At 41.5% G+C, this 27,449-nt stretch overlaps 2 protein-coding genes across 2 annotated transcripts in view; one reads left to right on the top strand and one right to left on the bottom strand.

The window, feature by feature from the left end:
- Positions 1–27,449, top strand: part of LOC136851122 (uracil-DNA glycosylase-like) — a 190,614-nt gene that overhangs the window by 53,640 nt on the left and 109,525 nt on the right. The window lies entirely within an intron of this gene.
- The window catches only part of LOC136855067 (U4/U6.U5 tri-snRNP-associated protein 1), a 44,033-nt gene continuing 23,928 nt past the window's right edge, over positions 7,345–27,449 (bottom strand). The window contains exons 5-11 of the mRNA XM_067131848.1: positions 26,688–26,858; positions 22,957–23,090; positions 22,292–22,403; positions 10,103–10,975; positions 9,657–9,886; positions 8,839–9,000; positions 7,345–7,733 (exon numbers count right to left, since the gene is read on the bottom strand). Of these exons, the coding sequence (XP_066987949.1) occupies positions 7,514–7,733; positions 8,839–9,000; positions 9,657–9,886; positions 10,103–10,975; positions 22,292–22,403; positions 22,957–23,090; positions 26,688–26,858 (1,902 nt within the window). The 3' untranslated portion in view covers positions 7,345–7,513. The remainder of the gene's footprint in view (positions 7,734–8,838; positions 9,001–9,656; positions 9,887–10,102; positions 10,976–22,291; positions 22,404–22,956; positions 23,091–26,687; positions 26,859–27,449) is intronic.

Here is a 27,449-nt window from a genome sequence, read left to right as displayed (position 1 = left end):
TCTGTCCTGGCCATTCTGCTGCTTGTGAATATACTCAGCTGAAGATGATCATCATCATGGGAGTCAGGGACTCATTGCCCTGGATGCTGCAGCTCCACTGGCCACCATGGTCAACGAATGTCACTCCTATGAGGCCACACGGGCAGCCACCAACGCCATACATGCCCCTCCTTCTAAATTGTGTGCCGTCTCTACTTATAAGAAAACCAAAAGACATGGCAGCAAGGGTGCTACCGCGCACCCAACCCCTAACAGGGACACTTCATGCCTTTCCTGCACAAGGAAACACGGCTCTGCAGACAAGTGCCCAGCCACGCCACCAACAGTGTATGTGGAAATTGTAGCGGCAAGGGACACTGGCACAGGACCCCAAAGTGCCCTGCCAACAAAACCATATGCAGACACTGTAGCTGAGTGGGCCACTACGACAGGTGTTGCCGGCAGCAGATGAGCGCCAAGCAAGGCGGCCTGCCAATGCCAGGCCCCCTTCCAACAAGTCCTTCAACTGTTGCAAGTCAAGACCCTTTCCACAACAACTTGCCCCTCACCATCGCCGATATCCCTCACTCTCACCTATAGGGATGAGACAGCCAAGATTATAGTGCTGCCTGACACAGGAGCTGATATATCAGTGATGGCCCCCAGCACTTGGAACTTCTTCGCATTCCCAGGACTGAGCTACAGGCTCCTGCCACGTCAGTGACCTTCACAGCAGATGGGTCCTTACCTTACAGACCTTACAGTTCGTTCGGGTTGTCCCAGGTCCCTCAGTGTGAGGCACCTCTGATGTCTACCAGAGAATTGCTAATGCATCTTCCAGTCTTGTATGGTCTGGGATGCATCTTAAATATTTGTTCCGCTTATTCTTAAACACATCTACGCTCACTCCTGATATGTTTCTCAGATGAACTGGTAGTGCATTGAATAGACGTTGCATTATCGATTCTGGTGCGTGGTGGATTAATGTCCTGTGTGCTTTCCTTAGTTTTCCTGGTATAGTTTTGGGCACTATTAATCTACCTCTGCATGCTCTTCCTGATATTTTTAGCTCCGTGATGTTTTCGATAATTCCTTCTATCTGTTTCCATGCCTGGATTATCATGTAGTGTTCTCTTCTCCTTTCAAGGCTATATAAATTTAAGAATTGTAGTCTTTCCCAGTAGTCAAGGTCCTTAGCTTCTTCTATTCTAGCTGTAAAGGACCTTTGTACACTCTCTATTTGTGCAATATCCTTTTGGTAGTGTGGGTACCATATTATATTGCAGTATTCAAGTGGACTACATACGTACGTTTTATAAAGCATAATCATGTGCTCGGCTTTTCTTGTTTTGAAGTGTCGGAACAACATTCCCATTTTTGCTTTGCATTTTGCCAATAGTATTGCTATTTGATCATTGCATAACATATTCCTATTCAACATCACACCAAGATCTTTAACTGCTTCCTTATTTGTGATTGTCTCATTATTAGGTCTTTTATATGCATATAGCATTTCTTCTTTATCACCATAGTTTATTGATTCAAATATATCAGAGTTAAATACCATCCTATTTACCTCTGCCCATTTATATATATTGTTTAGGTCTCTTTGTAGCGAGTTCCTATCTTCATCACAAGTAATCTCTACTTATTCTTGTGTCATTGGCGAAACTTCTCACTACCGAGTCCTTAACATTACTGTCTATGTCTGCAATCATAATCACAAACAGCAATGCAGCTAACACTGTACCTTGTGGCACACCGGATATTACCGTAGCTTCATCCAATTTCTCATCGTTAGCAATCACTATCTGTTTTCTGTTTTGCAAAAATTCTTTTATCCATCTTCCTGCTTTATCCACAATGTTATGTTTTCTAATATTTTTTGCTAATATATTATGGTCTACCTTGTCAAATGCTTTTGCAAAGTCTAGGTAAACCACATCTGTATCTTTTTCGTTTATATTTTTATATATGCTTTCATGGTGGACTAAGAGTTGGGTTTGTGTACTTCTTCCGGGTACAAAACCATGTTGTCCTATATTAAACAAACTATTTTTCATTAAATTTTTCATTATATATTTTTTCATTACCCTTTCGTAAACTTTCATAATATGAGATGTCAGACTCACAGGCCTATAATTACTTGCCTCTAGTCTTGATCCACCTTTGAAAGTTGGGGTAATATACGCTAATTTATGCTCATCATAAATCTTGCCTGTATCTATACTTTCTCTTAATAATATTGCGAGCAGCTTTGCGATTGAATGAACCACTTTCTTTAACAAAATGGCAGGTACACCATCTGGTCCTGCTGCTGATCCATTTTTAATCTCATTAATAGCCTGCACAATATCAGCTTCAGTAATATCTATGTCCGATAAATATTCACTATTTTCATCTCTTATTTCTGTATCATTATCTCCATTATCAATTCTAGGTGTAAATTCACTCATATCTTTCTGCTAATATGTTACATATTTCCTTTTTTTCATTTGTTAATCGCCCTTCAATTCTTAGAGGGCCTATTTGTACTCTTATTTTATTCATCTTTTTTGCATATGAGTAAAAAGTTTTGGGGTTGTGCTTGGGTATTTTGTAGGGTCCTCTCTTCTAGGTCCTGATTTTCTTTTTCTTTTGACTGTATAATCTTTTGTTCTGCATTTTCTATCTTACTTTTTAGCTCCATCACTTTCCATGCATTCTTTTCTTTTGCAAGACCTTTTTTCCACTTTCTGATTTTCTGGAACAAGATCCTTCTGTTTGAAGGGAGGAGACGATACTGTAGGAAGCCCACCAAGGAATCGTCCGTGGGTAGCATGCCCCTGACAACTCCCGTGGTGGCTGATCCGTCGGGATCGTTTCTCCCTCCCGGCAAGCTTCCCCTTCTTGCTGCCTCTCCCTCGGGTGAGGACTCCCCTTCCCCTTCCTCATTCATTTCATCGGGTGTGGAAGGCTGCGGGGGAGCAGTTGCTCAGGACATCCTCTCTGGGGCCTCTCCTCACTCCGGGGGTGAATTTTTTTCCCCGGAGCGAATAGAGGCTTCCCTTTTTAACCCGACTCTGTCCTCAGGTTTGTGAGTGGAAGCGTCCTCTGTTGCCAGGTACCTGATCTCAACTCTGCCTGGCATTCCGTCACTGGAGGGTCCGGTGTTCCATTTGTCTGGCACTCCGGTGACAACCCACTCAGCCACCACTTCCACCACCACGACTGTCACCATGTCGTCCTTCGGCAAGCTGCCTGTGATGGTGGCCTTGCACCTGGACACCCAAGTGTCAGCCACTCCTGCTACATACCACTCTGTGCCACTGCCTCCTGGGTTCCTGGCCCTTTGCACATGGTGACTTTATCGGTGCCCTACCTGACGATGCCTGCTGCTGTTGCTGACCCACGCTCGTTCATAACTACGGTTCCAGCTTCTCGCTTCCCTGACACTCGGCCCGGCCTGGCTTCCCATGCGCCACCCGTGCCTCCGACCCTGGCTTCGTCTCCTGACTGTCCTGACTCCAGCGCTGCTGTACCTGCCCCAGTAGCTGCTGGCCCCAGCACTGTCTCTGCTACCCAGGTTGCGCCTGCTTCCGTGGCCCCCCTGGTTGCTCCTGTGCCTTCTGCTGCTTCCCTGTGGATGGGGGATCTGACTGCTATCCTGAGGAAGATGGCAAAGAAGTCAAAGAAGAAATCGAGGAAGGTGTTGTCATCTGCTACCTCTTCTTCCTCTTCTCCTTCCGAGACTCGCTAGCCAATGAAGAAGAAGCCTGCCTCTCCCCCCCACAAGAAGTCCTGCCACCGAGACCTCTAAGGGACTGCCTCCTTCCACAGGGAAGGCAGTGGGATCTCATGTTGGCTCTTCCCGGTCCACGGACCAAGGAACCGGTGTTGACCCCCAGGTCAGTCGTATCGGGAGCCGAGGGCATGCAGACCATGGTTTGCACTCCCCCCGCTGCGTTGAAGAAGCCTGCTTCTAAGGCCAGCGGGACAGTGTCAGACACTCGCTTGCGAGTCGCTCTGGGCACCGGGTCTCTAAGGAGACCCGAGTACCCAAGTCTGGTACGGGAGAAACCTCTCTCCGTACAGACTCGGGCACAGGACAACCTTGACGTCTATGCCTTTCCTCCGTTCTGTCTGATTCGCAGAGTGATCAGCCAGGCATTGATCACTCCGAATCTCAGAATGATTCTGGTGGCACCTGGCTATTTGGTATCCCAACCTGCTAGCTCACCTCTCCGAGGCGCCGAGAGAGATCCTCCCCTGGCCCAACCTGCTGTGTCAACCCCACATAGAGCAGTACCACCAGGCAGTGCAGTCCCTGTGTCTTCACGGCTGGAAGTTATCCACCATCTCCTGCGAGCGAGAGGCTTTTTGCGTCTCGCAGCAACAGAGTTCGCCGGGTACCTCAGACAATCCTCCACAGCGGTATATCAGGGGAAGTGGTCCGTCTTCTGTGGTTGGTGTCGTGGAAGGGGTATCTCTCTGGTCGGAGCTACTATTTGGCAGGTGGCGGACTTCCTCGTCTTCCTTCGCCAAGAGAGGCTTCTCTCCGTTTCAGCTGTAAAAGGCTACCGCGCCACACTCGGCCTAGTCTAGCAGCTGAAAGGGGTAGACATCTCCTCCTCCTTCGAGATTTCCCTACTGATGAGAAGCTTTGAAAGTTCTTGCCCACCCAGGGATCTCAGGCCCCCTGCATGGGATGTGACTCTCGTTCTAAGGAGCCTGACTCGTGCACCGACGAGCCTTTACGAAAGTTATCAGACAGGGATCTGACACTCAAGACCGTCTTCCTGCTGGCCCTGGCATTGGTGAAGAGAGTTAGCAAACTACACGGACTTTCCTTTGATGTTAAACACTCGAGGGGATGGGAATCGGTTATGCTTGGTTTCATCCCAGATTTCGTGGCGAAGATTCAGAATCCTTTGGTCCCTGACGCATGGTTCGAGTCCTTCACGATCCCCTCCCTAGAGGACTTTGTAGGTAATGAACCAGTTGGGATGCTACTGTGTCCTGTTAGAGTGCTGCGGCGCTATCTGAAGAGGACTCGATGTCTCCGGCTTGAGTGAGTCGACAACTCTTTGTTAGTACTGGCTCAACCAAGAGAGAAGTGCCCAAGAACACGATCTCTTTCTGGCTTTGTGAGACGATAAGGAGAGTGTATTCTGCTGCTGGAGAAGACAACACCGGTACGCTTCGTCCGAGAGGTCATGGAGTCCGCAGCATTGGTCCGTCCCTCGTATTCTGGAAGAACATGTCGGTTCTGCAGGTGCTGAAGGCAGGTGTGTGGTCCCAACAGACCGCCTTCACCTCCTTCTACTTCTGGGATGTTGCTCACAAGGCCTTGGACACTTTTTCCTTGGGTCCTGTGGTGGCTGCTCAACAAGTTGTGTAGCTTACCCGGCTCCTCTAACAGGACAGGTTGCATCTCGCCTAAGATGTATGGTTATGATTGGGAGAATGAATGTGGAGTGACTGGCCTATTTTCTTTCTCCCCATCTCGGCTCTCTTTCCACAGGCAGGAAGCGGACGTGCCGTTACACGCTGGATCTGGCGGTCGATGCAGGTAAGCACCCAATAGGAGCTCCTGTTCTGTTTTCCTTCCAGGTTGATAGCAGCAACCCCACTCCTTCCCCTTGCAAGGGTGTTGGGGGGGGGAAGGAGACCATGACAATAAGACAAACCCAATGTTTGTGATTGCCTTAATGTCACTGACTCCAAGTTCTTCCTAGCCTACTTTGCATGAACTGACGATTCCTCTTTCATGCAAAGGGACCCAGAAGTCTGACAATTGATCCTGCGTTTCTTACAACCCGATCATTTTGTCAGAGGCCGTTTTCCCCTCCTCGCTCTGTTGACCAGGAAGGGAAGACAGGGTGTGGTGAGCTCCAGTCAGTTCATAGAGATTCATTCAGATTCCTCTCTCCAACCAGTGAGTCTTCCTTAATGTAATGGACCGATGGTTTGTATATCGTGTCGGAACAAATCACAGTTTTTAAAAGTAAATTGTATTTTTCCTAACTACAGATTACAAACCCGAGGTCCTGTACATTACATTTCATGCCCACCTCATGCCATCCCTCAGTCTGATACCTGGGCCGAAATCAATTTGGAATGTTTACATCCGGGCAGGCAGTACTCTTGCCTCCCGGGCAGTAGTTAACTGCTTAACCACCTTGTTTAAAAGCTCAAATACAATTTACTTTTAAAAATTGTTATTTTTATATATACAGTACCAAGTATTTACTGAATCAGACCCCTCCCTCCTCTCATCTCACGGACATTGAAAGCATAAACGGACTGACGCTATTCAGCGGTGTTGTACCACCCCTCCACTGATAGTGGGCGGAACCTAATAACCTACGCTAAAACAGTTGAATGCTACCGTGAATTTCAAATTTTTAGCTGCCGTGCGAGTTAGAAACATACACTATGTAATTACTTGGCAAGTATATATAAAAATTTTTTTTATAAAAATGTCATATCTAGCAGTAGCGTGAGTGATAGAACTCAAATACAGTAGTACAGTATTATTATTATTATTTTTAGATAGTTTAACCTGAGTGTTAAAATATTAGATTCATAAAGGGGTGCCTCTTTGGCTTTATTTTTAATAAAAAAATTTTTACTTTTAAAAAAACTTTTTTTTTTTAAATGTAATAGTATTATGGCATAAACTGAGTATTTAAGATTCTTACAAAATTATATTTGATATACATATAAAATATATTTGCTCATTAGTGCTAATCTGCATTCTCTAGATAGTGGTCAAGCATACTGCTCATCAGATACCTGTAAGCCAAGTGAGTGACAAATTAATGGCAAGATAACATTATAGTACTTTAGACTCATGCTCATTTGCTATGACAAATACCATATTCTAACAATAGGTTCGATGTTTGGACATCATATTTCTTAATCCATAAAGTCTGACATCTGTTAATGAAGATATGTTTTACAGATGCTAAGTAATCAATGATGGGGATTGCTGTACTGTATTTGATCTGTTTATAGAAGTTGCAGTTTTGCTTGCTTGATTGGCAACTTCATTTCAGCTTTTATAACAACTGTGATTTGTGTGATGAGTTCATTTTGTTGCACAAAAAACTTTCATAAAAGTTTCTATTAGACTTTTATAGCACTTTTAGTCACTAAAAATTACAGGTTCCTTTGGTGGCATTTTATTGTTACACTGTTCTGCTCTGAAAACAGAAGTTTTGGTAGCGTGAACTATGAACGTTATGTCATAGGTTCTAATTTTTGTTTTAGATGCTCAGTGGTACTTCATATATACTTGAAGTTGTGTACTGTATATATACCTGAAGGTCCACATGTTATGGAGTGAGGCATTACAAGGATTCTTAAAAAACAGGCAATAAAGACCTTATTAAATTTTAATTACTACAATAATTCCTTCAGGGCTAAAAGAACACTAGGTATATCAGTATACGTAACAAAACATTGCACAGAAACTTGTCTTGTATACTACAAAATCTGCCAGAATTGCCATAAATTTACAATAAATTCTGTAAAACTGCTCAAGTTTACACTACTTCTTCACATCCATAGATTCTTGAGTCTTGCTTCCTGACAGTATAAGATATGCTGCTCCCAGCTGTTTTTGTTTTTCTCTCTGGCGTTCCAGTGTCTGCAGAGGAGTGTCAGATGAGCTCATGTGTTTCATCAATAACTCCTCATTATATTTCTTCATCCTCTTCTCTGTCTTATTTTTACCAGAGCCTTTACCATGAAACTTGTGAGACAAATACCTGTAATAGTAAAAGAAATATTACAACAAGTATGTTATGGTATTGTTTACTTCATCTATACAACTATGATTTAAAATCCTTGAGGAGATACTGACACTTGAAATTACCATTTTAGAGAAATTTCCAAAATAAGAGACATACTATTTGAGAGGTAAGTTGAATTTTATTGGTGAGCATTATAGTATTCATGCTGCTCAATTCTGTCTGCTGAATTTATAAATGAATATTGAGTTTTTACCTACTATGAAATCACATTGTAATGTGGGATTATCTAAGTTCATGAGTCTTGCAAAAAAGAATTTAACAAGACATTAATACCAATGTATAAACACAGAGCAAAAGGTCATTACATAGAGAAATTCACTTTGCAAAGGCACAAATATCTGCGGGAACATAAGAGAAGATCACCACTAGGCTGTGATCTAAGGCAAATGAAGAAAATCACTGCGTTGTGATCCAAATCATGTCCCTTTAATTCTTATTTGAGTGAAAGAAGTATGCCTTGTAAATGTCATAGAAAATACAATATTTTTATAATTCTCCAACTCAATTCTGTATTGTATCTAAAATTCACTTATGAGAATGTTTTCTGCAACTGCAGGGGACAGTACAGTGTGCATTGTGTGGCACACACAGCTGATGGTATTAGAGGTTCTTTCCTTCTGGTCTCTTCTTATCTAGCAGTACAGTCATATACTCCAGTTTTCACCTCGTGAACCAGAGACGTTTCCATTATACATGTTAAACATACCAAACAGAATTTAAAATAGAGAGAAAACTGAACAGTAATGTTGAGCTTCTAAACAAGAAAAAAAATAAATGGCAAAAGGAATCTCTAGGTAGACCACAAGAGACATTTTCTTCTTGAACAACTAGACACACAAGAGTGAAAGACTGTAACAGATGGAGTCACCACCTAGAAGAGGAAGGCTCATTTGCTCCCTAACTACTGCTAATTACTGATTAGTAATTAAAGGCTTATTCTCTTCACCTTCACTTACTACAATAGATACCTTTGAAGTAATAGACTGCAATTCATAAAAATACACATGCAGTATCATACACTGATACTGCGAACGGAGATAGTGTACCAGAATAACGTTACCTGAAAGCCTCTTTTGCATTTAATTTGCGTCCTTCGTCATCAACATATTCCAATTTCACATCTGGTTTATATCCATCTTTTTCTTTAAATTCCGTGACAGGTCCCATGTAACGTTCTCCTCTGCCTCTACCACGTTCGTCATCCACTGCCTTATCCTCAATGCTGAAAATAGTCATTAAAGGTCCTCATTATTCAAGTGTAAAGTTCTTGAAATGGGTACAAACTTGGATGTCTTTCTTCAACAAACTTACTGTAAATAGGGTTAAGGCTTCTGAAAAAAGTTAACTAACAAACTTTTGTAAATAGATCCAGCAAGCTGACATGCTCAGTATCATACGATAATACTGCTGAGAGTATCATAACTTACTGTAAATAGGGTTAAGGCATCTGAAAAAAGTTAACTTTCAACAAACTTTTGTAAATATGTCCAGCAAGCTGACATGCTCAGTGTCATACGATAATACTGATGAGTATCATACGATAATACAATGCCTTTGTTTTACTAATAAAAACAGGCCTTATTGAAACACACAAAGAAAAATAAAAGGTAAAATTCAGTGGTTATTTGAACCGTCTCAATACATTCATTACAAGAAATGAGCAATAAAGCTATCAAAATATGAAAATGAAACTGACTTGCAATATCAGTAATGGGTGTAAAATATTAACTGAACTCTGGTACAGGTAAAGGCAGTTCTACCATAGGAGTTGAGCAGTCTTGTGTCTATTTCAATACTATGGTATTTGTTTGCTAACATACAAAATCTTTAGTTCTCATTATGTAATTAAAAGGTATACAGACAAAACCTATCAATTACCTGTAATGAATAGCTCTAAGGTGTTGCAATGCTGCATTGGCAGATTTGGTAACATTATTCTTTTCAAGATAACCCTTTTTCAAGGCTAACTTAAGGGCATTTGCAACACCTTTGCTGGCATCAGGTTCTTCCTCCAATATTGGGGTTGTCATGTTGTCACTGATTTCCACACGCGTATCATCAATACCGACTTCTTCCCAGGCTCCTCTCCGCTCTTGCTGTTCCTTTTCCTTTTAAGAAAAAAGTGAATGTGATAAAATTATATTCTTTACATATCTCAAAAGGTCACAAAACTGATCCATTATTGTAAGGGAAAAACTTGAAAAGACATTGTTGCAATTCAATTATTGGTCCCCATATCACACATCCAATTCTTTTCAAGCTTATTAAGTCACATATATTTGCAAATTACTTAGGGTTACAAGTTAGACAGACATTAAGTATACCTTAGGTTGCTGCAGCTGCAGCATAGTCTGATCCTCTTCAGCACGATTTCCAGAAAGGCCGTAAGTTGGTATGTCTCCTAGAGTGCGACAAAACTCATCGGTTGTGTTTAGCGTCATCAGAAGGGCTCCAGAACTTTCATCCATTGGTTCTTCCTCATCATCTACTTCAACTCTTTTACCTTTGAGCATGTCTAATATTTTTTCACTACTTGGCTGCAATGAATGTGCAATTTTTGCCCTGCGTGATCTTGATATTGCCTCATGCAGTTCTATATCATCTTGTTCACTTTCTGCATCCTCAGTGGGACCATCAACTTCCATTTTAACTTCAATGTCTTCCTCTTCCTCTTCTTCCAACATCTCCTTTAGTGAGTGTATGCGAGGAGCACCCTGAGGTGCCTCACTACTTGATTGTGGCATTGCATCATGTTCAACCATTAAACTGTCTATACGAGCTTCTCTAGCTCCATGAGAGCCTAAGTGAACAAGAGAGTCCTCTTCAAGGGGTTCCAGATCATCTACCTGGAATTTTTTCTTCTTCTTTTTCTTAGGCTTTTTAACCTTCCTGAAACTAACCATTTCTGTTGGAGTGAAATATTCCGATGCCAGCTGACTTTGAGGAGCCTCCAAGGACTGTAGTTTCCTTAATTTTGACATCCTCCTTACAGTATCTGGGACTGCTGCAAATCCACTGTCCTCATTTGATGCAAATGCTTCACCATCAAAGCCCAGTCGGAAGCTCTGCTTCTTCTCCCCCAAAATTTCTTCATCATATTTTGTGAGCAAATTATTCTGTACAAAATTTCCATATTCATCAATTTCTGGTGCTTCATACTCAACTTCATCAGGTTTCATTCTTCGCCTTTTAAGATTCTGTAGAAAATAGATATTTAAAATTACTAGGAAAACTCAACATGTTTTTCAAAATATTTTTTAGAAATTAAAGGATACAGACATCAACAAAGGGACATATTTTTAAAAAATGATACTACTTGACATGTAAACTATCAATTTACAAGCCTAACTGACAGACTGAACTACTGACACAAAAGCAACTAGCAGCAACACAAAGAAATATGAAATCTGGCTATGTGGAAGAAAAAGAGAGAATGAAATTGGGCTAAAAAAAGTACCAGAATTGGCAAGTAAATGACGAGGTAATGGAAACTGAAGTCTCATAGGAAAGAAAGTGATGCCTAGGTTCTCTATACATGATGTAAATGGAGAAATAACAATAAAAGAAACGAGCTTTGGGAAAGGTTATCAGTCTTGGGGAAAGTTATCACATGCAGTGATAGCCGTTCCCCCATTCACAAGATACGCAAATGGGGAACAAAAAAATAAGCGTACTAGATCAAGCAGTGATATGAAGATGTTGGCAGGACCATATTTCTTTTCTTCTGGTCTTATCATTTATAATAAGCATGTGCATGTGGCATTGTAACGAGTAACAACACAGAAGCATAACTGGATTTCTGCCTGAGCAAATGATTAAGGAAGCTGAACACAGCAGTGATAAGTCCAAAAAGAAATAACTGAATGTTAACAAGTCCTGACAGAAATGGAGAAGCTGCAACACAGAGTTGATGGTGGAGAAGAGAACAAAAATGAAAGGACAGACAGTTAAACTGATACAAAGGACAGACAGTTAAACTGATACAAACATATAAGCGAGAAATGGAGCCAGGAAGAAGATAAAAGTTTTAGTAAAAATTAAATGAAGATTTTTAGGTTGAAAACTGAAAGAAATAGAAAAATGCAGCTACACAAGTGTTGTGATAAATACAACAGAACAGTATGATATACACGCAGTCCCCAGTTTACGACAGGTCCAGCTTACGACATTCCAAGGTTACAACACTTTTCAAATATATTCATCAGAAACTATTTCCCGGTTTAAGGTGCATGTTCCGGGGTTACGACGCGTCGTACGCCGATCCGACGGAAGAAATATGGCTCCAAAGCAGCAGAATAATCAAAATTTGGAGGTTTTTTTTTTTATGAAAAACTCTATAAAAATGCAGTTACATCATTTTCAATACACCCAAAGCATTAAAAGTAAGGTTTTCTTAGGATTCTTTACGATTTTAGGTTTATGACGTGACGTAAAAATAGAACCCCCGTCGTAAACCAGGGACTGCCTGTATATAGGAAGGTATGCATATATAGAGATATAGAAGGTGATATAGAACAATGTACAGAGCAAGCCTGAAGACAGGAGGAAAACCTTCAAACTGCGGCAAAGGAGAGGCAAGGAAGTGGGCAGAAACATTTATAGAATGGAAGGCTGGATGGATGGTACTTAGAACAGGGTCTAAGCAAGAGGGCACCATAATGAGAAAATCAAGTAAGACAGAAGATGGGTGCTCCTGAATGTGAAAGTTCAAAACTACAATGATGTAATGAGAATGTTTAAAGGAAGAAAGGTATAACCTTTGAGAAACTAAAGCTGAATATACCCTAATTTATGATAAAAATTCTAACCCCGAGGAATGTTCATGCGCTCATCAACAGTATACCATCCTCATCTCCCAAAACATCACCCTGAAGGTATCTCTTAATGATTAATATATCTACGGCCATGACTCAAATGTACACTACAGCCAGTATTTTATGTGTATTCCTTCTAAAATTTGTGGTTTAAGTACATATAAACCAACGATTTTTCACTGTGGACCATTTCTCCCGCCAGTATGACAATATTGGTTGCTTCATATTAAAAGTCTTTTCAGTATTTACTGCTTTTAATAATGTAGCTATTCTTGCCTTTTTGTACACCTTTTCCACAAAGACCCAGCTGAAATGGATACACATAGCAAGACAAGAGAGAAGGAATTCTTACCCATTTCAAATTGAAGGATGAAATGCATAAAACTTTTAGGATTTGAGTAACATGATAAAATTTTTTGTCCTTAGACAAAAATTTTATCGTAGAGATAGCAATGTATCAAATAATATCACTCTTGGATTTTTTTTCCTCTCCCTTACTTTTTGAATAGACATACAGATCACCCCAAAAATTTACAGTATGAAGTGTTTATAACAAAAACTAGCTTTTCATACAAACCCACTAACTGCATATTTGTCCACATTTGCCGTCTCAAAAAATACTCCACAATTCTAGTCATTTATTTAATAGATAGCAACAACAAGGTAGCCTAAGAAAGCATGCACCATCTGGAACCACATATAAGCATCACTTTCACCTCATACTTCGTGCAGTGTGGTAATAAGGCTGCAAGATTTGTGTGATTGGGAGGAAACTTGGTTTATAATTGATTTTTATTTTTTAAATTACTTTTGTTTTATAAAAACTTAGTTTGCTCATTACAATTCATCAATTATATATTTGCCTGAACAGCCATTTTACTGGAAGGCTGAGTTTCTGAATGCCCTAAAGTATTTGTGTACAACTGTAGTATCCAAGAGAGCAACTGGGGCCAGTTATAAGTCAGTTACCAAGACCCCAATTTTTAATGTAGGTACATGAAACCACTGAAACCATTTTAAGACTCGGAGTATTTGCCAAAAGAATTTGTTATTAAATACGAAGCAAAAATTAATGCAAGGTGAAGCTGATGAATCTAGACAACTGTCAAAAGGTTGTTTACAGTGATGATGAACCCATAGTGTATAACTTGCATTTTTTTTTTTTTTTTTTTATTACAATTTTCAACCAACTTTTCAATATACTGTATAACAATTTCAATTTCAACTTACTGTACCTCAAAATAAAATTTTTTAAATATTTTTTAATCAGTGGCAATATGTATTTTATACTGTGAAATTTAATTTATTTTCTAAATTTTCTGGAGGCTTACAGCACACTGTATACAAAAGACACATTTCCTAAGGGAATGGATGCAAAGGACAAACCAGGATGTCTCTATTACAAATTTTTATCATGGTTGTGTAGGCCATATAGTGTGACTACTAATTATGGCATGAAACAATACTCAACAGTTGTCAAACCCAAGTGATGCTAATTTAAGAGAAAACACACTGAACACTATGAAATACTCAAGAGCTAAAGAGAATGGTACTAAGCACAATGTCTTTAAACTCTTGAGCAAGGTGGTTAGGCAGTAACTACGAACAGGTAGGCGGGAATACCCGCCTGCCCGGATGTAAACATTCCAGTTTGCCTTTCAGTCCAGGTTCAGATTGAGGGGTGGCATGAGGTGGGCATAGTACGTAATGTAAAGGACCTCAGGTTTGTATAGTCACAAAAAATACAATTTACTTTCAAAAATTTTGATTTGTTCCGACACAACATACAAACCGTCGGTCCTTTACATTAGGAAGACTCACTGGTTGGAGGGACGAATCTGAGGGAGTCTCCTGAACTGACTGGAGTTCTGCACACCTGGGCTACTCCTCCTGTTCAAAAGAGCGAGGAGGAGTACTGTGCCTCTGACATATTGATTGGAGTGTAGGAACTGCAAGATCAAATGTCAGATACTGGACCTTTTCGCATGAGTGAGGAAACGTAACTCCTACGAAATAGGCTGGAAGGATCTAGAGTCGAAGGCAGTAAGGAAAAGCCGAGACAGGGTTCCCTTATTGCCAGTCTCTCCTTCCTCCCCTTGCTAAAGGAAGGAACGGGATTGCTTCTATGATTCTATAAGAAAAATAGAACGGGTGCTCGATGTGTAGTCTTACCGCATCAGCGCCAGTTCCAGCAGCTACTGGTTCGAGTCCTATTCTCATCCCTAAGGAGAAGTTGGAGGACGGGGAAGGAGGAGGAAGCGAGGCCAGTCACTCCCGGAATCCTTCTCACTTCCAGAACCAACACCTTAGGCGAGATGCTACTCATCCTCTTGAAGGAGCCGGGTAAGACAACACAACTTGTTGTGCAGCCACCACAGGGCCAAGGAAAAAAGATTCCAAGGGCCTGTGTGCAAGACCATAGGAAGACAAGAGTGTGGTCTATGAGGCCACGTCTTGCTTCCAGACTGACAGAAACTTCCGGAATGCGAGGGATGGATCAAGCCATCGACTTCGTGAGCTCTCGGGTGGAAGGTACCAGTATTGTCGTCGTCAGCTGCTGAGTACCTCCTTTGATCGCTTCATGGAGCCAAGAGGAAGATGTGTCCTTAAACACTTCTTCCTTGGGAGAGAGAGTACTAGCAAAAACGTTGACGACATCCAGCTTAGGAATGTCGAGCCTTTCGGAAAGTACCACAGCTCCCTAATAGGACAAAGTAACGAATGATCTGGATCATCGACACAAAGTCCAAGGAGGAGGGGAACAAGAAGGGCTCGAACCCGACAGTAGATGCCAATGGATTCGGAGTCCACTTATGACATCCAAGAAGGAGTAGAGGTATGATCCCCATCCCTGTTCTTCCATCTTCTACGCCAAGGCTGGAGTAAGATGAGATATGGTCCTAAGAGGGCACATCTCTATCCGATGACTCTCATAAGGCGCGTGCAGAGCACGGACAGGAACCCTAAACAAGAGTCACATGCCACCCAGGGAACAGTTCCCTGGGACAGCACGACCAAAGAATCTTCTCGTCCATGGCTAACTCTCGACTGAGGATATGAAGGCTACTTCAGATAGAAGACCAGGTCGCAAGGGCCTACGTTCTCCATAAATGAAAGGGAGAGGAGCAACCCTCGGTGGAGAAGACGAGGAAGTCCAGACTTGAAGAGCGACTCTGACCCGAGGAGGAGTTGCATCAACGACACCATCAGCGAAGACGGATCCAGTCCCCGGGACAGTGTTGTAGGAAAGCTGGAAGGTCTCCCAGTCCTGAACACACAGGGATGCACTGCCTCAAGAACCGCTTCTTGTGTAGCTGCTACAGGAGGCTGGGTCAAGCAGAACTCTTCTCGATGCCTTGGTTATCAGGTTGGATGAAGGCAAAGTAATTCGGGGTGAACAATGCTTGTGAACCCCTAGCGAAACAGACAAATACGGAGGGAAAAAATGTAGATATCGAGTTTTCTCCAAAAAAGATAGCATGCCTCACCGTAGCGGCCCCTGGTCTGGTATGAATAAGTGAGAAAAACTACCAACTTGTTGTGCAGGGAGGCAACAAAAGGACGGTAGGGATTTCTCAGTCAAGCAGTCTCTGCATGAATCTTCGTGAAGAAAAGAGTGAGCAGCACGTTCCGTCCCGATCACTCAAACCTGAGGCCAGGCTTGCCTACCAATACATCCCCACCGGGAATGCATCTGGTTAATTGAGCTGTCGAGTGTGCAATAGAACACTCGAGTACCTGCAAATGTCGATAGATGAAACAGGAGGAAAAAACGATTACCTCCTGTTTGTCGACAAATGCCACTACTGTGGTTTTGTTGTTCAACGAAACCAGTGAGTGTCACAAAACTAATCATCTCGGTCACACACCTTCAAGACAAGGTCTTACCAGTGTGCGCCTATTCCTCAATAGGTGAATCCGTAAGTAGACACAAGATGTGAGGGGAGTATGCAAGCATATTCAAAGGTTCCTTCAATCAAGCATTAGCCTAACTCCTTCCTCATACTTCGAAGAGGAAAGAAGGACGGAGGAATGGAAGCAGACTTCCATTCTCCACCGTGGGGAAGCTTCTGCAAGATGACAGGGTACCGAGACAATTAGCTCTAGCTGGGCTGGCATTTCCTGAATTGGGAGCACGGGAGAGGAGGCGGGATGGAAGTTCGATGAAAAGAATTGCCGAGACCTAAGGGAAATGGATACTTCTCCTGAAGGAATCCATTCCCAGGTCTCGGCAATGTCGCTGCCAGTTCCAGAGACTCGATAAGTATCATTTCATCCAAGCATCAGCAGTAGGAGAACTTCTTTCCAGTCAATACTTCTTTTCTCTCTTCCTTTCTTCCCTAGAAGGGAAGAAGAGGCCTATGTGTTCTGCAATCTTCTTCTGAAGCCTGGGACTTCTTAGCTAAGGAGTTGAGGGGGGCTGGCTTGAACTCAAGGTCGAGGTGAGATGACTAAAACCCAAAGGTCTTGGCCGTTGTCCAAAGGACAAGGCAGTGCCCTGGTACGAACCTTGATTACCGAAGTATCTGGCAAATCTCTGAAAGAGAAAGGCAGAACCAAGTAAAAGTTTGTTCCTAAGGGTCGAGCCAACTCGGGACTTACAAAACCGGAGATCTGAATTGGGACAAAGTCCTTCTTCGTAGCACCAGAATTGCCCAAAAAACTGCAGTCGGCAAGACTCTTCGAGGCAAGAAGAATTAATATTCTGTCGAGGCAAGAAGAATTAATATTCTGTCGAGGCAGGGGAGAAGCTTGGTGTCTCGACTTGAATTAACTCCTTCGAAGAAAAAATTCATCAGGTCAAGAATGCTCTCGGAAGCCAGGACCGCGGCGGTCGCCGACACTCTCGGCCCCTCGAGAACTGCAAGGGTTGTGAGTGATGAAGATTATTTATTTGGGGAGCCGCGGTCCTGTCCCGGGGATCCTCGCGCCGATTCGCCAGCACAAAGTTCTCTGAAAACACGAGGGCGATCGCAACTTGAAGAGGAAGACCCTCGCTGTTTCCGAAGCGTGAAACTCCTGTACCTCTCCTCTTGGAGGGAGACTTTGACAGATCCCATGAAACCCTCCTCGGCTACCTGGTTATACGACAAGAGAATCGGGGAACCGACACCCAAAGCACGCCAGGCAGCTGAACTCCTAAAAAGTTCATTCGGAGCTCTCTCTGTCCATCTCGGCCCTCTTGGAACAACCAGCAGGAACTACTGCAATGGACAGAAATGTCACATGAAAGTCACCAGCAGCGACAGGAACGATCAGGGCAGCTGAGGCAGGAGACCAGGAAGAGCAGCCCAGAGACTGTCGTCGAGTTAACAAGAGCATAACACAGGGAACAGCAGGAGCAGATGGACCACAGATACGCCAGAGGCAGTGCAACAGCATACATGAAGACCAGCAATGACAGCAATCGATCCACATCGGCGGGAACACAGTCAGAATGATCCCGATGTGGAACTATGTCATCCAATCAGGTACTGTGGTCGATCCCGAAGCAACACTAAATGAGCGTCGGGACTGCTTCATGCGTGATATCCTCTGAGATATCCAGCCAACTACTGCTGTGTCTGTGATGCTCACTGTCAACCTGAAAGAAAAAGCAAAGATGATTAGTAGAGGGAGACTCCTCTCGCTACAAGGGGAACTGCCCTACTCAGTGAGAGGAGGTACTCTAGAAGAGGTCGCCTGATCGCTCCCCGCCCCTGTGGTCTTTGCCTGACAAGTGAGCGAAGAGGGCGAAGGAGTGAGATCTACTAAGGGGAGAAGGAAGAACCTACGGGAAGAGAAAAAGGACAGAGGGGAGGCCACCAAGGGCACCGTGGAAGCGGAACTTACCGACGACGCCCGCAGCTTTCCACCCGCCCCTAGTTCTCCAAGCACAGGCAGCGAAGCAACACTCAGCATAAGTAGGAAGGAAGTAGTGATGCACCTTATACATGGAGGGCAGAAGCCCAAGAAGGGAAGCGAACTCTTACATCCCAATCAATGTAGGGGAGCGAAGATATTACGTCCCAATCTAATATCTCCAAATGTACAGGGGCGCCTTAGTATCTACATAAAGGGCTGCTGGAAGAGAAGCATTACCACTTGGTTACGCTTCTCAAATTACGCCCTTGGCTGTCAAACCCAAGAGACAGCGCAGGGAACGACGGCTTATGCAAGGTTATCAAAAATCATGGGTTAGTATTAATAATATGAAACACACGTACAGGTAGTGCTTGAGTTACGATGATTCGACTTACAATAATTCCCTTTTACGATGGGGTTAGCAATTAATAGCGATACGACAATATTTTGAAAATACGTATTTTTAAATTTCGCGGGCGACTGGCACAGGCAACAACATAAAATCAGGCAGCGTACAGTGTACGATACGTTGGCCCGAGAGGCTGGAATAGGTACATTAATTCAATGAGCTGACCTCACTTGCTCTCATTGTGCCGGAAGTTAAAATAGGTCAGTGTTCGTTTGCGATTTTTGTGCTTTTGTAAATACACCAAACTCTAAAACTCAAGTTTGTATCACTATGTCTGCCAAACACCCAAGTGTGTCTTGTGCTGGTAGTGCGAAAAAGAAGAGGCAGTCTATCACTCTGGAGCAGAAAATGAAAATTATCAACGAGCGTGCCACTGGAAAGCCAGTCATGGTAATCGCATTTGACGAGCATCTATCTCAGTCAACAGTATCCACCATCCTTAAAGACGAGAAAAAGATAATGAACGCTATAAGGGCATCTGCTTCAGTTCATTCGACACTTATTTCAAAGAAGAGGATAGGACCTTTGGAAGAAATGGAGCAGTTACTGGTCACGTGGATGGAGGAACAGATACAGAAACGTATGCCACTCGGTCTCTTAACCATTCAAACAAAGGCTCACATGCTTTTCGATGAACTGAAGAAAAACTATGATGATAACCACAACAGAAGTTTTGTAGCAAGTGCTGGATGTTTCATCGCTTCAAGAACCGTCATAATTTTCATAGTGTGAAAATTAGCGGTAAAGCAGCAAGTGCTGACGCCGAAGGAGCCGCTAAATTCAAGGATGTTTTGCAAAAGATCGTCATTGATGAAGGGTACTTGCCGGAGCAGATCTTTAATGTCGACAAAACGGGACTGTATTGGAAGCGTACGCCTCAACGGTCCTACATCCAGAAAGAAGCAACAATGATGCCTGGGTTTAAGGCATACAAAGATCGACTGACTCTTCTGCTTGGGGGAAATGTGGCTGGGTATAAACTTAAGCCACTCATGGTTTATCACTCCGAAAATCCAAGGGCATTAAAGAGAATCGACAAGCATACGCTTCCTGTGCATTACCGTCATAATAAGAAAGCATGGTTGACTGCAATGCTTTCAAAGACTGGTTTGTGCTTTGCTTTATTCCAGAAGTGAAAGATTATTGTAGGGAAAACAAAATCCCCTTCAAAATTCTGCTGATTCTAGACAATGCTCCCGGCCACCCTCAGAACATCGGAGATATTAACGAGAACGTAAAAGTTGTGTTTCTGCCACCAAACACAACTTCTCTCATACAACCCATGGATCAGGGCGCTGTGGCTACGTTCAAGGCCTATTATCTTCGGAACACATTTGCTCAGGCTGTTCAGGCTACTGATAATGAGGAGAAAGATCTCAGAACTTTCTGGAAAGAATTCAGTGTTCTGAACTCCATTATGAACATTGGAAAGGCGTGGAAGGAGGTAAAGAAAGAATGTATGAATGGGGTTTGGAAAAATCTGCTACAAGTGTGTGTGAACTCATTTAAAGGTTTCAATAAAGATGAAGAAGTTGTGGAAATCAATAAAAAGATCTTGACACTTGGGAGAAGTTTAGATTTAGAAGTTGATGAGGAAGATGCCCAAGATCTTTTAGATGTGCAAGATGTAGAGCTAACGGCAGAAGATTTAATTGCGCTTGCAGAAGAAAGAAAAAGAGCAGACAAGGAAGAAGAAATTGAAGAAGAGCCAGAGCGAAAGTTTACGACAAAAGCACTGGCAGAGGTTTTTGCCTCATTTGAACATGGACTGAAACTTTTGAGTGAAGTGGATGGGAACATGGAACGGTTTGCTGAAGTTAAGAGAGCACATCAAGACGCTGTTGCATGTTACCAAGTCATTTACAAAGAACAAAAAAAGTGCACTATGCAACCGACGTTGGAACACTTCTTTAAGAGAATGACTCCAGTGGCATCGTCTTCCGCCTCCCCTACCCCCACCCGCACCCCTACCCTGACATTTGAGCTTCGACCCCCTTCATCTCTTAATTTTGAAACACCTGAACTAACAGAAGAAGAAATACTATCTGAAGAGGAGCGAGTTGATGATCCTGCAGCTTTATCATCCTCCTCCTCTTCCGATTTTTAGTTATACGTAGCCATGAACAGCCTGACACCCTTCACGTGTGCCGATGACGGACCGGATCTTGGTGAGTACCCCTTACAGTACAGTCTGATTCTTTTTCTTGTTATTCAATTTCTTTTTATACTGAATTATCATAAGTCAATCTGCATTGATTCTGCAGAATTAGCTGGTATTAATAATTACTACTCTACCATATATGTATAGAATATACTGTAGACTAGCTACTGTTTACGTATACGATTACCATACTGTACGCTATCCTACCTCTTGTTAGTTTTATTCAACTTCTCTTTATACTGAATTATCATAGTCAATCTGCATTGAACCTGCAGAATTAGCTGACAATAATTACTATACTGTATATGTATAGAGTATACGGTGTAGTGTAGGCTAGGCTACCATATATGTATACATGGTACTGATTACCCTAGTGTAGGCTAGGCTATATTTGAGTTACGATTATTTCAACAAACGATCGGTGTTTTGGAACCTAACCCCATCGTAACTCGAGCACTACCTGTATATATAAACAAAATACAGAAAGATCCCACCGGGATAATAAGAGCTTAACGATAGTCAGGTAGAGAGAACCAAAAACACATCTGCAACGCATGACGGCTGAAAGCAAACTGGAATGTTTACATCCGGGCAGGCAGGCAGGCGGGTACTCCCGCCTACCTGGCGTAGTTACTGCCTAACCACCTTGTTCAAGAGTTTAACGGCCATTTCCAGCCTATGCTGAAAGTAATTCCTAATGTAAAGGACCAACGGTTTGTATATCGTGTCGGAACAAATTTTCTTTATTATTCTATCATCCAGGGACACCATCCACAGAGGGGGAAAAAAAATAAAGAATCCACACCAAACTCTTATCCTTCATAAAGAGCAGACACACACATCAGGAAGGAAAATATATAAGGATGACAATTCTCATAAATAAATAATTCAAGATTAAAGTAAGTGTATGGGGCAATAGCTGGCCAGACACATGAAGAATGCAGGAAGATGGCTCAGACAGGTTGGTATGCTCACAGACAAACAAGCCCTCTGGCTAACTGCCATTTTATGTTCTCATTGCAACAGGGAACTAAAGCATCTGGGCTCTAATTTGGTAAAATACAAAAGGCTAATTATAACAGTTACAAATTTTATCAAAAATACATACATGTAATTTACATGACATAAAGAATGTTAATCCTTCAACTGTAGCTACCTGAATTACTTATGCCAATAACAAAATTTACATATTTTTTATTGCTTTTAAAACATCAATGAATTTGAGAGCATGAAAAGTTTTCTTACATCAGTCATAGTATGAATACAAAGAGTCTCCAACACATACCTTTTCAACACGTTCATCATCAATTATGTTGACATTAACCAAGGTATCTTCTTCATTATCAAGGATATTGCTGTCCTTTAGAGTAAGAATAGTTGTTCTTCCTTCATCAAATCTGAAAATAAACACAACTTAATTTTTAATAAAACAAAATTAGTTTTTCATACAAACCCATCACTCAGTTCAGTCCACATTCACTGTCTTTTGAATGTTCTCAGACAGTGAACTTTTAGTCTAACAGACATCAGTAGTGCCTTGGACTATAAATCACCTGCCTCACTTTTTGTGTGGTCTAGATATGGCCAAGAATGATGATTAAGACCTGAAAGATCCAGCTTTTATCCCTTCTTTAAGAACAGATCTGAGGCAAACTCTCGAGTCTATGAATGTAACTGACTGAAATTAGATTGCTTAGTGGGGGAGGAACAGCAAGCAAAGAAAATAACCATCAAACACTAAGGGTATCAATAGTATGTTGAATGAATAGGTAATTAATTTTGATCGCTGCAGAAATATAGTCCCAAAATCAGGTCAACAACAGCACAACTAATTTACTCAGCAGTTATAGGTCATAAATCAGTCATAAATCTTTCACTGGTTCAAATGTTGGTTATCACTCAAAATGTCAAATTAGCTCAATAAAGTAAATCTAAACAATTCTCACGTACCTGGAAACATCATGTTCCACACGCAATCCTGAAAGTTCCTTTCGGCTGTATTTTTTAATCTTTTCTTCAGTCATGTCTTGTTCTACCAGTGCTCCTATACCAAACTGAGCATCCAATTCTTCCAACATTTTACTCTGGAATATATTAAACAGGATATTAATTTCAAGGCAGATGCAAGGAAAGACTTTATCTAAGGTAGAAATAATGGCATAAAACTGTACATCTAAGTATAAGAGCAAACTTAAAAACATTCATACTTTCCGTGAAGTCAATTTTCTAGCAATGACACGAGCAAGAGCTATCTAAGGTTACACTGATCTACAATCCTCATGGAAAAATGCCAACAAGATCAAAAATACTTGGCCAACTGATGCCAAGTGGTTACAACATTAAAAATCTTCATCAACTATTAGCTTGTTTGTTTTAACCTCTTCTTAGAAGTTTAAGCAAATTGAAATAGCAAACTGAAATGTATCAGTAAAGAAGATTGTACAAAATTTTCATCAGTACACTATAGTGCTGCAAATACTTTGCCATTGGTGTTAAATGACATTTAAAGGAAATAACCATAACTTTCTCAATTTTTACACTCTCTTGTACTGTCTTATTCCCAACCATTCCTGTGTTAGCACCCACCCCACTAGAATGATGTTTACCATGGAGAGAGAGAATGAAAAACAGGGGTGGGTCACCGGGTGTTTCACGGGCCCCCCAGAAATAGATTTTCCTTTGTCAAAATCCTTTTTCTGGATCGGGGTCCCTTGTCAGCCGGTGAAATAATAACAGAGAAATAAACATCATTCTTATGCTATTAAAGACTTAAATAGAGACGTTGAAAACTAGGAGAATTCTACCCTGAACATTAGTAAGGTCCTCTAAATTCATGTAATGAAAATAATGTAAGTGGTCACCGTCTAAGATCATGAGCTTAGAATTGAACCTGAATAGGCTTGTATTAAGAAAATACTTTCTGCCTAATAGCGGACACAATGACAGTACCCCCCCTTTTTTAAAAAGAGAGGATCTGACAAAATTGCGAGGTCCTGTCTAAAAAAGCCTGTAAGGAGAAAACTGGGCACAGAAACAGACCTTGTAAAAGGGGAGTACTTTCCAAGGTGACCACCGAAACTGAGGATTTTCAACTGTAGATAGAAAGTTAGGGTGAGGAATTCGCAACACTACCCTGATGAGGGAAACCAAAATGATTGGTTCCGCTAGACAGGGCAGACAGTACAGGAAAACTAACACTAGAAGCTAAGCTGATTAAAAATTTTGGGTCTTCCCCAACAAGGAAAGGTAAGAACAAGATGATTGTTGGTTACGAAGCTAACTCCGATACATTACTCAAAGACCAGGAAACCGAATGTGGACGGAGTACTGGTCTCAGACGAACACACAGACCTTAGGGATGAAAGTTAAGAGCCTGTGAGTCTGGTTCCAACAAAACACTTTCTCGGGGCCAATGCGGCGCATCATTACTGTAGCTTCGAAAACTATGTGAAGAGTGCTAGTTACTTAACTGCAGAACCATACTGCAGTAGAGCAGGATCCCTTGACTGATTTTAGGAAACCAGTAATAACAGGACCAATATCAGTTTCCTCCTAAACTGTAAGATTCACAAAGACCACAAAGCCAGGGCATCAGAACTTTGAGGGGGCTGATGCAGGCTGAGTTTATACCAGTCGTGACAGCTTGATAGTTTGTGGCTGAATTGGGTTGCAAACAGACCTACTTCCAGGTCCAGGAAAAGGTCACAAGACTACCTGAATGACGCTCCGTCTAAGGACTATTCCGACACCAGGGGGGAGGCCCAAACGCTAAACATCACTCTTGTAATGAAGCCATGATAAAAAGCGAATGGGCCCGAGGGGGTAGCTCGTAGCCTAAACGCTAAACAGCACTTCTCGTAGTAAAGGGGTACATAACAAACATAAAATTAATCAAACCCACTAAAGTTAGGAATCATTAATTGGGGAAATATCCCAAACAAAAAGGTATACTAATAAATAACACAAAACAAACATGCCGACCCAAGACCAAGAGAGGTCAAGAGACGCCGTGGGAGGAGATCGACGGGCGTTATAAATCCCTTTAATTATTAAACTAAAGGAAAATAAGGAGCCTCAATCGCCTAAAAACAATAAAACACTGGTACTCAAGTTGTTGAAGAAGAACCTTGCATGAGGATGCCATAAAAATGCCAAAATAGAGCACAAAATAAGGATCACAACGAAATTACGTGTGAACGAAATCGCGTGCTACAATGGAATGCGACTAGTGTTGCCTTGTGTACAGTCCATGAGTAGTGCTTGGGCTTGTATCGACACCTCTCGTTGGGACTTTTGACATTGGGAATCTTTATAGGGCAGGGTCCCGTGATTGTGACAATCTCACCCTTTACCATATACGACTCCATTTCTTGAGCTCGCTCTGGGGTAGTAACCCCAGCTTTACATTTAGCTTTTCTCTGGTATCTAGCAATGGAATTACCTAGAAATAAGTGCTGAATGGATTATTTCACCGGGTGACACGGGCCCCTCCCCAGAAATAGATTTTTCCTTTGTCAAAATCCTTTTATTATTCCAATAATCAAGCAATACATTAGCAGTAACACAATATAACTAGACACAGTTACAGTGCATACAATATAACTAGAAACAGTTACTGTACATATATTGCACAAAGACAAGAAAACATTACTGATACCAATTCTAGGCAGCAGAGCAACACATAACTGATATCTGGCAGAAATACAATTCATTATCATCATCCCAATGGCTTGCAATGTAAAGGGCCTCTAAAATTCTACAACTCGTGTCTTTCCTGTGTTTTTATCTGCTACAGATCTCCAGCCTCCCATCTCATAGCCCTCATCCAAGCAGGCTTGGGTCTTCCAACTTCCAGTGCCCAAAGGAACCTAACTGATACTATCACATACTATTCTCCCACATTAACAGATAAACATAAAACACGATTATAAGAACAGAAGATAAGTGAATCAATGCTAACATCAGTAATTTTCATACAACAATTAAGAGGGTGACCTGATGAACTCACCTCTTAGCACTAACTACGCTCCACCTCATTCAATAGTGACTGAATTATATACAAATAGCAAGAAAAGAGCAAAATTTGCATACACAATGCAAAAATAAAGTCAAGATACTATAAAAAGAAGCACACTACACCATGCCTTTGGTAAATGTGATTATTACATTTTTTTTAGGTAATGGTGGTCATTAACAAACATGTTCGAAGAAAACATAGACAAAGGAACTAATATCATGATATACTGAAATTGGTAAATCAATATGAACAATAATATAGATTTTATCAAACTGTGAATGCAAAAGTTGGGGATATCCTCATAGCTGCACTGGCAACACAACAGACACATGAACAATGAGGAGTGTAGTTATTACCTACTGATGGGCTGAAGTCAAGTATGAGTGAATGGCCACTCTTAGTTTTTCTCATTCTCATGTCTACAAGACATAAGAATGTATTTCTTGGGTCACCTGGGCCACAATTGATAGCTTTGTTGTAAAACAGTGGTAAATTCTTATTACAGTACTCTGTTACAAGATATAAAAATTCAAATATTTTTACTGTATGCCTTTCTTAGATGTAATTACAAGTGCTGTGCTGTGCTGTACTACTAAATTCATAAAGGTAAATTCCTATTCACCATTTGTAAATTTCATTACTGGCCACCACCTGAAAACTTTACCTTTTGTTCAGCCAGAGCTTTCTCTTTGCTAAGTTTACGGGACTTATTCACCCAAGCAGATGCTGATTCCTCTTCACTGTCAGATTCACCAAGTGTCTTAACCTTCTTCAGTTTCTCCTTGATACGACGTTTTTCTCTCTGAGCAGCAATTTTTTCCCTTAGCTTTTCAACCTGACAAAAGATTAAAAGAGAGAAAATGAATATGGATGAACATCTTCAATGAATACATGTAAAAATATTCTGTAGACTTAAAACTGGTACCATGCAAGGTTATATGGAAATCTAGGAGAAAAACTGCAATTTTTTGCTATAAAGTGAACTGCATTTTCTGCAAACCTTCATCTTATATAAAAGTATCTTCAAAGAGCAAGCTAGTTCAGTTATTGGGACTGGAAACTTGTTAGTTACAGGTATGCATGGTAATCCCTAACGGATCTCTCAATTTTCCTTCAGCTATGGGGAACAAGTGTAGGGCTGGTTAGAGGTGGGGCATTCACTACAAGAAAGGAGGTTTATGTAAGTAGGAAAAATGCAATTTACAAGAAAATTTGCAGTTTATTCCTATAAGGTATATAAACCTTTTGTCTGACACAAACTCACTAATTAGAGCAAGGTATTGTCATACTGGCAGACAGCTTGCAATAACCAAAGAACTGCACACCAGAATTAGAGGAACTTGTTAATAACATTTAAAGTATAATGAAAATAGATCAGTAAGTACAATTGCTACCTATCTCCATCCTCCTCTCTATTCTAAAAAAT

This window comes from Macrobrachium rosenbergii, chromosome 3 (genome assembly GCF_040412425.1).
Source record: "Macrobrachium rosenbergii isolate ZJJX-2024 chromosome 3, ASM4041242v1, whole genome shotgun sequence".
In the NCBI taxonomy this organism is placed as follows: domain Eukaryota; kingdom Metazoa; phylum Arthropoda; class Malacostraca; order Decapoda; family Palaemonidae; genus Macrobrachium; species Macrobrachium rosenbergii.
Note: the sequence above shows the minus strand (reverse complement) of the source record. Positions and strands in the feature narration are given on the sequence as shown.